The sequence below is a fragment of the Zootoca vivipara genome, chromosome 5, assembly GCF_965207765.1.
Source record: "Zootoca vivipara chromosome 5, rZooViv2.hap1.1, whole genome shotgun sequence".
Lineage (NCBI taxonomy): Eukaryota > Metazoa > Chordata > Lepidosauria > Squamata > Lacertidae > Zootoca > Zootoca vivipara.
In genome coordinates this window covers 76,765,465-76,777,794 of record NC_142588.1, presented here as the reverse complement: position 1 = coordinate 76,777,794, position 12,330 = coordinate 76,765,465, and the positions used below count along the sequence as shown (strand labels likewise).

The 12,330-nt window shown below is 43.8% G+C and overlaps 1 protein-coding gene across 5 annotated transcripts in view; it reads left to right on the top strand.

Annotated features, from left to right (window-relative positions):
- Positions 1 to 12,330, top strand: part of VEPH1 (ventricular zone expressed PH domain containing 1) — a 137,414-nt gene that overhangs the window by 70,761 nt on the left and 54,323 nt on the right. For all 5 annotated transcript variants that reach the window (XM_035133536.3, XM_088669119.1, XM_060274451.2 and 2 more), the window contains exons 8-9: positions 7,477 to 7,686; positions 9,270 to 9,664. In XM_035133536.3, the coding sequence (XP_034989427.3) occupies positions 7,477 to 7,686; positions 9,270 to 9,664 (605 nt within the window). The remainder of the gene's footprint in view (positions 1 to 7,476; positions 7,687 to 9,269; positions 9,665 to 12,330) is intronic.

Genomic DNA, 12,330 nt, shown 5'->3' with positions numbered 1-12,330 from the left:
CAATCCATGAATTTCCCAGTCTCCTTCAGCTTCCCATGGAAGATAACTTACAGGTCTCACTAAATTCAATACGAATGTCTGCCAATTATCAGGACTTTGTTAATCTGCCCTGAAGAACTGCAATAGAACAAGTGGTATTTGTATATTTAAAAAATGTTGCATTATATTGTTACTCACTCACAGGACCACCACCTTTTAGGATTCCAGCCAGTTAGAAAGACAGAGTGCGAGGCTTTTCTCCAGGTTACTTATAAGCTGTAACATAAAGAGCACTTCGTTTATATCAGGGTGGCTTATATTGGAGGAAGGAACTTACATTTCTACCTGAACAATGCAGATTCTCTCCCTGACGTTCTCCCCACCACCACCCCAAATCTTCAGGGGAAAGTGTGAACCTGGTTTTGGAAGTTTGGGACAAGTATTGTTTTACACCAGCATTGTCCTGTTTTTTTTCCTCTCAGAGCTATGATTTATTATTTCAGAAGTAAGAACAGGATTTGGTCTTCAAGGGCAAGGATCCAAAGTAAGATCTGTGACCAGCTCCCATTTTCAGTTGGGGATCTCCTCTAAAACAATCTCCTCTTGTTGATGGTAAATCTCTTGTCTTATGAAACTGGTTTGCTCACAGGATTGATGACAGGACACGACAAATCCTTTTCCTTCAAGGCAGCTGTCTCGTGTGCTGTCAAAAGCTGAAGCAACAGAAAGTTATACGTAAAATGAGTTGGCGTTTCCTGCTGGAGTTGTGTTTGCAACATGCACAAAGCCAGTTCAGCGCCAATAGGTCTCAGCTCTTTAACAAGAAGGTTGATTCCATTTGTTACTGTTTCCCCATCTGTTACTTCACTTTTTTTTACAAATATTCAGCTTAACACTCCATGGCTTTAATCCGTCGTCTGTCATCTGATAGGTGTAGTTTATGCTTGTGCTTCAGATATGTCCCTCCAGTTGAAGTCACTGGTATGTGAACTGGAATAATGGCTGCCTCCCAGGTTGTTGTTTTAAACCGTTATAGATGGTGTGAGGTTCTTTGAAGTTGAGCATGGGATGAAGAAACTCAGTGCTGTGAAGGTGGACTGGGGGCACACATAAGCTATCTGCTGTTCTATCCTGGAAGAAATGGTGGTGATAGGAAAATGGCAGCACTTACCGGTAGGTCAATGCTGCCTTTGAGTTGATATGACTCTTTAGAAATCTGCTGCCCATCTCTACCTCTAGTTTTCTCTAGATTTATATATTTTCACTGTACCATTCTATACAGAAACCTGTGTGTAAACCCTAATGACCAGGGGTCAGCAAGGTTTATCTTTCCTGGGCTGGATCGGTCCCACAGAGATCCCTCTGTGGGCTGGATTGTGGGCGCACGTGAGTGCGCGCACCTGTGATTTTTGGCACCTGCACAGGTGTGATTTTTGGCGACGCGGAAGCAAATCCCTGCACCATGCTGCGACGCGTGAGCGCAGCGCGTGAGCGGGCACCTTGGTTCGGGGAGGCTCGTGGGCCGGTCAAACGACTTCCATGGGCCACTTCTGGCCCATGGGCCTTAGGTTGCTGACCCCTGCTAATGACTGTACACGCGCTCAAAAATTGACACTTGTCATGCACCATATAGTGAAAGGGACGCGGGTGACACTGTGGCTAAACCACTGAGCCTCTTGAGCTTGCTGATCAGAAGGTTGGCAGTTCGAATCCCTGCAACTGACTGAGCTCCTGTTGCTCTGTCCCAGCTTCTGCCAACCTAGCAGTTCGAAAGCACACCACTGCAAGTAGATAAATAGGTACTGCTGTGATACAGTGTTTCCATCAGCTCTGGTTTCTGTCACGGTGTTCCGTTGTGCCAGAAGCGGTTTAGTCATGCTTGCCACATGACCCAGGATGCTGTCTGTGGACAAACTCTGCCTCCCTTGGCCTGAAAGCGAGTTGAGCGCCACAACCCCATAGTTGCCTTTGACTGGAGTCCTTTACCTTTTTACCTACGGTATATAGTGAAGCACACAGATCCGCAACGGTTGTACAGCCTGAACCCATTTCTTACATTTCTTCCACCTCATAATTATTCAGTGTTTGAAGTAGCCCTGACTCTGAGGTCAGATGCAAATATCAAAGATTATTTTGAGTTTACAGTGTAATTTGCAAATTTGTGTGTCGACAATAATTCATTCCTTTAGGAAACCTGCAGTTACTGTACTTATAGGGAAGTGATTTTTCATACAGTAATTGTTGGCCTGAATCCTTTGACATGGGGAATTTTGCATATATCTGATGTAATTAAAACCATGTGTTAATTTAAACCATGCAGTATTACAATGCCCCGGCCCCCTGCTGATCCCAAAGATTCAGGTCATTCAAATGTGAATGAAGAATTTTAATACATAGTGATTTCATCTTAGAAATCAACCATGGTCAACTTAACAACAAACAGAAAATGCATATCTACCGAAACCTCCCAACCACAATTCTTGAGAGTAACAAGGCATGAAATTTTCATTGTATCGTCTCCTTTTTTGTTGTTTATTTTTCTTAATAGCCGGATGAACTGAATTCCTTTTCATTGTAAGCGAGGCTTGATCTGCCATATCTGATTTGGCTCTTCCAGCCCTTACACCTTTTATTTTCACTGCCATTCGTCCATTTTTAAGACAGCCCTTTGCCAAGATATGCAATGTTGAAAGTGCATGATGATATTGATGGGCTCTTTGGAAATGATCCAGTGTAGGATTTTTTTTTCCAGGGCCATACATCTTGATTATGACCATTCGCTCTTAGGAAGGTTCATATCAGGGCTCACCAAGCAACTTTTCACCATTGCTCAAAGCTTTTTCAGAACCACTAAAATCACTGTACATAGAGATCCTCCTGTAGAATTTATTTTAGCGCAAGTCCTTTAGGGAGAGCAGAATGCTAATCACTTTGGGCTAGATAGCTTTATGCAGGTTGCCTCTGAGGTCCCATCTCTTCCTATATTGGCAGTAGGGAGATTTTAATACTGACCTACCTCTCAAGCTTGCTGTAAATATTGCTGAGATAATGTATGAAAGGCACTTAGAACAGTTTCTGGGCATAGCGGGCAAGTTTATGAAATATTTTCTAAATGTCAAAATTCTAGGGCTATGATGATTTACTTAGAGTAGACCCGTTGAAGGTCTGCTCTGAGTGAATGTTAGCTGAATACCACCCTAGAGAAGAAGAAGAGTTTGGATTAAATATCCTGCTTTATCACTACCCGAAGGTAGTGATGGCCTACAACTCCCATGATCCCTAGCTAACAGGACCAGTGGTCAGGGATGATGGGAGTTGTAGTTTCAAAACATCTGGAGGGCCGAGTTTGAGGAAGCCTCATTAGCATGAGGATGTAGTCTTCCTTCCTTGGAAGAAGAAGAAGAAGAAGAAGAAGAAGAAGAAGAAGAAGAAGAAGAAGAAGAAGAAGAAGAAGAAGAAGAAGAAGAAGAAGAAAAAGAAGAAGAAGAAGAGGAGGAGGAGGAGGAGGAGGAGGAGTAGGAGTAGGAGTTTGGATTTGATATCCCGCTTTATCACTACCCGAAGGAGTCTCAAAGTGGCTAACATTCTCCTTTCCCTTTCTCCCCCACAACAAACACTCTGTGAGGTGAGTGGGGCCGAGAGACTTCAAAGAAGTGTGACTAGCCCCAGGTCACCCAGCAGCTGCATGTGGAGGAGCAGAGACACGAACCCGGTTCACCAGATTATGAGTCTACCGCTCAACCACTACACCACACTGGCAGAACATTTGGGCAGAACATCTTGGAGTGAAACCTATTCACAATTTTCACCAGTAATTAGTTTTATTGAAGATTCTTTTCCTAGAGGTTGGAGACATATCTCATAGTTGTACATAGTATGAAGGCTATAACTGAAACATTTCATGCTTGTTCCATTAGTCTTACTTTCCAGCAAACAGTTTGCCTGGAAAACCACATTGTTCTGGAGGTCAGCCTAGACATAAACAAGCAGAATACAATGTTGTACCCCCTGAAGAGGATCTCTGGGGATGAAATCTTGGGGGCTGGCTTTGGCGAGACAGCACAGAATCCTCTATTCTGAGAATTCCACATGTGTGATATTAGCTAACTAGAGGATTCTTAAGCCAAGTTAGATACTTTATAGATTGCTAAGCCATAGTAAACAATGTAGATGCAAATGTAGAACAAAATGTCCCCTTAAAAACAACAGACTGTAACAAACATTTCTTTGTATGACCTGACATTGATGCAGACTCTTATGCTGCCTCATACACATTACATTTAGTGAATTTTCAATCAGACCTCCATACAGTTCATGGGTAGAATGAGGATCTAATACAGGCACCCCCAAACTCAGCTCTCCAGATGTTTTTGGCCTACAACTCCCATGATCCCTAGCTAACAGGGCCAGTGGTCAGGGATGATGTGAATTGTAGTCCCAAAACATCTAGAGGGCTGAGTTTGGGGATGCCTGATTTAATAGTAGGAACTCAGAAAGGTTTATGCAATTCACTGTCACAAGATGTAGTGATGAGTTTAAACCCTTCTCAGGTGGTTCCAGAGGGACTCCAAGTATTCAGTGGATGTGCAAAAAGGAGACAGTAACATCCCCCACATGTATCTATCCTGGTATGAGTATGTGAATGCACACCTACAAATTGCTTATACAGTGGTACCTCGACTTATGAACGACTCGACAACCGAATTTTTCGACTTACGAATGGGGGTAATGGCTGCGCTCTTACGAATGTCTCGACATCCGAAAGGAAACCGCGGCGGTTTTAGATAGGGATATTTCGACTTACGAATTTTTAGATAGGGTTGCTTCGACTTACGAATTTTTCCGTTCCCAATGCATTCCTATGGAAATCACGTTTCCAATGGCGTTTTTCGACTTACGAATTTTTCGACCTACGAAGGTGCCTTCGGAACGGATTAAATTCGTAAGTCGAGGCACCACTGTACATGTACACTCAAATGCACGTAGGCATCTCTCCCTGTTCCTTATGAGGCTCTGTACCCTAACTTACCCCTAACTTTGAACCATTGGTCAAACCCGTCACAAAACATCCATAAGCTCTCCCTTTTCCAATCTTGGATCCCTACATAGAATCAAAGAGAATACAATATGGCTAGCATAGCTGTATCTCCTATTCTTTTAAGGCAGGTATGGGGAATTGGATCCAACTGGGGGTAGATTCAGGAGTTACCCGACTTCTGCAGGTCACGTTGACATGTGGGTGAGGGCAGACACCTGTCAATCACGCCAGGAGATACCAGATACCACTTCAAAGAAGGAATTGGGAGCACACTTAGGGTCCACCTTCCTTCCTTTTTTTTGCAACCCTGGGTTTAATGCAAGCTGAGCCTGTGAAGGAAGGAAGGAAGGATCAGGAACACACCTTTCCAGCTCTAATTTGGTGCTTTTTGAATGTGATGCCTTTTTCTGGGTTGGAGGTTCAAGGGACACAAACCTGCAGTGGTCCTTTTGAGCTCAGGGAAAGAGTTCCATAGGGACACACCAGCTATTTCCAAGCTGCTACTATATTCAGTGCTATTTTTATAGGGAAAATAAGTGCTGGAACTCGCCATGAAATTTGTTCTCTTTAATGACAATGGTGCCCACCTGAGGGGTACCAAAACTGAGTTCTGATGAGTTCCTGCTGAAGAAAAGCCCTGAGTTATATTGAAGTTAGTGAGGCTCTAGCAAACTGTTTGCAGATGGCTATTTCGAAACTGACTGTGGGATTTATGGTCTGACAGTGTGGTCTTTTCCCTCAGCTAGATCGGAGCAAAAGTCAATCCAGTGTGGTCTTTTATCTATGTGCTATGATGCTTTTATTGCATTTTATTGGGGTAAATTTGATTTTTATTGTAATGCAAGTTTTTGTTTTGAATATGTGTGTGTGCATGTGCAGCTATGTTTTCTTGCCACAGTGCACCAGGACAGCATTGCTACCAGGCACTCTGGGGAACAGAAAATGCCAGCAGACAAACCACTGAAGAGAGAGAGCACTTCTCTTGTTCCTGCCACCACTGGAAGACTCCATCTTCGTTCTTTGCAACCACCTTCCCCACTCCACATTTTGTGCACCCACTAGTCTATTTGGGAAGCACTACAAAGATTATTTAAAATATTTTGATGTGTATATATACAGGGCCGGTGCTAGGGTTTTTTGCGCCCTAGGCAAGATCACCTTCTGGTGCCCCCCCATTAATTTAAAAAAATAAAAAATAGAAAAAATAAAAATAGAAATAGAAAAAATAAAAAACCTTGAAAAGTAGAAAAAATAAAAATAGAAAAAATAAAAAATAAAAATAAAAAATAGGGAAAAAGTAGAAAAAATAAAAAATAAAATAAAAAACAGCTGAGAGGCGTGGCGAGGTGGCCCCAGGCTTGCGCTCCCCATGCGCCTCCGGAGCTTTGCGTGGGGAGCGCAAGCCTGGGGGCTTCCACTGCGCCTGTCAGCTGTGCCTGTTGAACGGCTTCAGGCCGCTCTCCGGAGGCACGCGTGCGCCTCGGGAGAGTGGCCTGAAGCCACTCAACAGTGACAGGCGCAGTGGAGGCGGTAACGGGGGCGGCAGGCAGGCTGACCTGCGCCCCCTCCATTTTGGCGCCCTAGGCAGTGGCCTAGTTCGCCTAAATGGACGCGCCGGCCCTGTATATATAGGTATATGTGTCACCTATATGTACACACACACACACACACACATGCACATTTATATACATTGACAGCAAATTACTTGCAGGTGTCTAAAGGCTGCTCATTATATTTAGCACTTTTACTAATCTGTTCTTAATTGCGTTTTAGAATACTTGCCTTAGAGATGTCCAGCTGGTATTCAAGATCATATCACTGGGAATTCTTCCCCTCCCTCTTTGCGAAGACATCCAAATTCATTTCTCAGCTATTGTTCTCTTAGTAATATGTTCAGCAGTAGCCCTTGAGGCAGTTTGCACAAAGCGGACACAGCCACACTGCACCCACATGGAGGCCTCTACACAAAGGGATGGTTCCATTGATTCAAGCAGGGGCCAAGCCAGTCTAGGGATCCTCGCAGATTTACTGCTTATAGCTGGTGGTGTCAAAAGTCCCCTGTTCTTGCTCACCAATTGTAATTTATTTCCACAGAGCAAATTGTTTGAAATTATCTTGTAAAAGTTGCTTCTAAAGTTAATTTAGTCAACTCCTTATGACAGATATATGGTACAGCCTTTTATTTATTTCGGCACATTTTTACACCACTCTTCGCCCAAATATCACATATGGGAAGGAGCTGTGAGGTAAGAACGACAGCAGAGAATTTTATAGCACAAGTCAGAAAGGTGTAGGCCTGGATTAAATGGGAATGGTGATCCCTTGAAAGAACCTGGCCACTTGGAATAAACACTGGCATATATATGGACCCTTAGAGATACATATATATATATTATTTCTACCACCTGCAAAATAGGACGACGTTTCTGTTAACCCCCCCAGTTTTTCACCTCTCCTAGGGTAGAAGATGTTGCTGAAACAGAATCTCCTTCTCAGCTGGATGACTTAAAACCCACTATGAATGGGAATGAAGACGATGAAAAGCTTCAGGTTAAAAAACAAGCTTTTGAAGAGAGAATAAACATCGACAGCAGTACTCCTGGCTCTGTACGCCGGTATAGTCTTGGCCAGGTTTCTAAAGAAGAAAGGAAGGACATGAGGTTTAACAGGTATGCTTCACTGCAGTGTGTCAGCGGTTTTGCATGCCGATTGGTTTTCCCATACATAATTTTTTTTAAAAAAAAAACCCAAAACAAATGTTAAAGTGAACAGGCAAGTTACATAGTACCTGTGGGCATCAGACATTTAATTGTATCCAGACATCTTGTCAATAACTCTAAGAGCTGGATAAGATCTCTGAGTTATTTGTTTAACCTACCTTGTGCTCCAGAGTGCAGGGGGAGGTGCAAAGGAACACTGGATTTGAAAAAGTTCAGGCAAAAATGAAGATCATGTTCCGTAAGTATAGTTGGCGAAATTCTTTTGACAATTTGGACACCTTAAAAACAGCTTTCTAAGCACTGTCAACGAATGAAAAGTATGCAGACATACATAATAAATATATAGTCAAGAGAAAATGAAAGGTACACATGCAACAAACAATTGGTTAGAATTAATCTGGCATAATGCAAAATTAATAAAGGCAAAACATTAAAAGAGATTGTATCACATATGTAAAGCATTAGGGGTAACAATAGCAAAAGAAACCCACCCCAAAACAAGAACGTCCTATCTAAGGCAGTATTGCTTTGTAAATAATGTTAATCTTCAGGTTTTTAAGATGTTGAATTAAACAATAGAACAAGCAAGGCCTGGCGCTAACTGTAAGCTAGACTGGGCACTGATCAAGGGCTCTAGGAGCTCAGAAGGGCCCTTCACCAGCCCAACAAAGCTGTGCCACCCTGGGCCGCCTCCTCACTGGGCCCCTCGGTCATCTTCATGGTGGGATAGCTGCTTTTGAACGAGAGTCAAACTTGGCTCACATCTGCAGTGGCTCCCCACCATTTTCATTTACCAAAAATGCAATGCCCCAGCCCACCAGAGCTATGAAATCTATGGGTTTCATAGAGCTTTGTACAAGAGCATTGCATTTCCTGGTAAATTAAAATGGCAGGCAGCAACCATGGATGGGGGCTGAGCTTAGCTCCTGTTCAAAAGTGGCACTTCTGCCTCTTTTGCTAAAATGCCACCCAGGGGCCCAAGGATGTTGCCGTTGCTACAGTGGTGGCAGCAGGGGGAGGGGGAGATGTGGCTGCATTGGGTGGTGTGTGTGTTTGGGGGGCCCCTCTGAAGTCTGGTGCCCACTCTGGAACAAGCTGCCATGTGATCCTCCAGTAGCAAGGTTTCTCTCTGGGGTTGCGGCGCTCATCTCGCATTATTGGCCAAGGGAGCCGGCGTACAGCTTCCAGGTCATGTGGCCAGCATGACAAAGCCGCTTCTGGCGAACCAGAGCAGCACATGGAAACACCGTTGACCTTCCCACTGTAGCGGTACCTATTTATCTACTTTCACTTTGGCATGCTTTTGAACTGCTAGGTTGGCAGGAGCTGGGACTGAGCAACGGGAGCTCACCCCGTCACGGGGATTCAAACCGCCAACCTTCTGATCGGCAAACCCTAGGCTCAGTGGTTTAACCCACAGCGCCAGCCCTATAGTTTGGTGCTAATTAAGGATCTTACTCCCTGCCCCATGCACCACAGTCCATTTTGCCTTTTGCCCAAGCCATTTGTTCCTGCCTTTGTTTACACTGCAGGTCCAAAAGTCTAGCTTTGCATGCTGTCCGTTTGAGGAGTGTTCATTCTGACAATGGACAAGAGATGGAGAATGGAGATGTTACAGCCGGCATCTCTTTCACAGATATCTATCTGAGCCAAGAAGCCGACAAATTGCCTTCCAGTGCAGACACTGAAGAGTCGCAGCTGGAACAATCTTCACTTTCACACCCAAGTATCAAATGTACAGAACCAGAGAATCTGCCAGAACCCGTTAAAGAAAACTGCCATGAAGGAAGCCCGAAGACAATACAGAATCCTGCCGAGTATCAAGATAAGCTTTACTTTCACTTAAAGGAAAATCTCTCTAAAGTGAAAGCATATGTCATGGAGATGGGGAAGAAAATTCCTCTGCCAGATGAGTGTGTTATTGAAGGTAAGAAGCCTGGCCCTTTGAAATGATGGGAGCATTTTAGAAAATACTTTAGGACCCTCTTTTAAGCTGTCAACCAGCCTCCTCTAAGCATGAGTTCTTTTCCCTAGCTGAAACATGTTTCTGCATAACGGCGTTGTTTTAAAAGGCACTGCCCTAAGATTCCTTCTCGCCTCTGCGTTGTTTCTGTGCTTCATTGTGCTTTATCCCATAAAGGACCTGCTAGCACGCTGCCCTTGCATGCTTGCTGTGTGCTTCTGCTGACAAGTCCTATATGTGCTCAGAGTTCCTAGGGCTCTTTTTCATGGGTTGTATCTAACTAGCTTATGCTCAGAATAATAGACTCACTGTAATGAATTAGTCATGAAAGCAATGAACGAAGTGCCAAGTATTACTGCTAGTGTATAAAGCCCTAAAAGGTTTAGGACCAGGTTACCTGAAAGACCACCTTATCTCTTTTACACTGGCCAGATCACCGTGATCACCTGGCGATATCATCTTCTCAGGCCCTCCTTCACGTGCCTCCTCAAGAGGTTAGGAGGGTGGCAGCACGAGAACATGCCTTCTCTGCAGTGGCTCCCCATCTGTGGAATGCTCTCCCCAGGGAAGATCGCCTGGCGCCTTCATCACACACCTTTAGGCACCAGGCAAAAACGTTCCTTTTTAACCAGGACTTTGGCTGACCTAATCAACATCCTATACCTTTAAAATGTGGCTCTTGGGGGGGGGATGTTATTGGATTATTGCTTTTATTTTAATTTTATATATTGTGGTTTTTTTTTGTGAACCACCCTGAGACCTCCAGCTATAGGGCAGTATATAAATTCAACGAATGAATGAATGAATGAATGAATGAGAAGCCCTCCTAATTTCCCCACAGTTGTATTATATTGGGTTCGTTTCGACGTGAACCAAAGCTTTTAGCATGGTGACTCCAGTAATTAAACTGTGCCATTATTGTAGAATTTGCTTTTACTGTTGTAATATCCTGAGAATTCCTTAAGTAAGATTACCGAGGCAAAAGACACGTTGTAATATTGATGTGACTGATAATCCATACATGCACAGCAATACCTTCACGTCCGTTGCATGTGGGACACTTAGCTGATATTTCTTTGATTAGTGTTCTTGGGGAGCATCTTTCACTTTGGAAAGCAAAATAATCCCACTCAAAAATAAGACAGTGATCTGTACATATCCAGAGTGTTCCCTAGGCAGGCAGAAGTATATTTGTTTACACACATGCACATAAAAACAGGAAGTGATGCCATGTTGAGTGGGGGGGGGCAAGGGAGCAGGATGCATAGATCTAAGAAATGTTTTAAACAGATGCACAGATCTGAACTTCTAGTAAGACCCTTGGAAATTTGGGACTGTGTGTGAGAAAGTGAGAGCCACATGATGGCTTAAGGATTTTCGTGACGATCCCAGTATTTTGAGGGCATTTGGAGGGTATGGCTCTGCTGTTGGGTGTGCTTTGGGTAAACACACATGGGATTCAGGTGAGTGTTGCTTACCAGTGCAGCTTTAAGCAGTTAGTCAACAAATCAGTGAGAATTTGTATAGAAATGCCTTTAAGATTTAATGAAACCTACAGTTGAGAAACCAGTTTAGTTCCTTGTTCTGTATTTCTTTAGGGAAACTTCGCTTAATCTATTTAAGGACCCCTTCAAAGACCCAAGAGATCCCGGAGTGCAGGAAACTCGTTCCATTGGTAGCTTTTCTTATACATTGATTTAGCAATGGTGTGATATTGTGTCCTTTCTTGGCAAGAAAGGAAAAGGATTGTGATTCACATAAAGTTGCAGTTTGCCATAGTTAAACTAGGGGCTTATCCACACTTTTGCCCCACTCAGCCTGGATAACTCAGTTGGTTGGAATGTGGTTCTGATAATGCCAAGGTTGCATGTTCGATCCCCGTATGGGACAGCTGCATATTCCTGCATTGCAGGGGGTTGGACTAGATGATCCTCAGTGTCCCTTCCAACTCTAAAATTCCATGGTTCTTTCCAGGCACAGGTCCATGTCCAAGTGCCCTCTTTTTTGCTCCAGAGATTCCCTCTCGAAACCGCTCTTTAAAGCTAAATTGGAGCAAATGACTATTTAGGTTTTTTGTGGATTGTTGTTTGCTCCAATTCAGCTTTAAAGAGCGGGTTTTCAGGAAAAAAAAACAGTGGGGCACTTAGACATGGAGCTTTAAAGTGCAGACTGTGCCTGAAAAGTGTGGCAGAAAGGTAAGTGTGGATAACCCCTAGCTGTTATGGTTGGTATAACTATGTATCCCACTTTACAGAGGATAACCCTCAGTTTGAAGGGTTGCCTGTGGACAACCCACAATTTGAAGAGTTCTCCCATCCAGTTCTTAAAGTACAGACCCAGAAGAAGGGATGGAAGCAGGGGGCTTGAAGTTACCCCTCAGCAGTTACCTCCTGAGTAGCAAGCACACAGGTCACTTAGAATCCTAGAATCATAGAGTTGGAAGAGACCACAAGGGCCATCCAGTCCAACCCCCCTGCCAAGCAGGAAACACCATCAACACATTCTTGACAGATGGCTGTCAAGCCTCCGCTTAAAGACCTCCAAAGAAGGAGACTCCACCACACTCCTTGGTAGCAAATTCCACTGCCGAACAGCTCTTACTGTCAGGAAGTTCTTCCTAATGTTTAGGT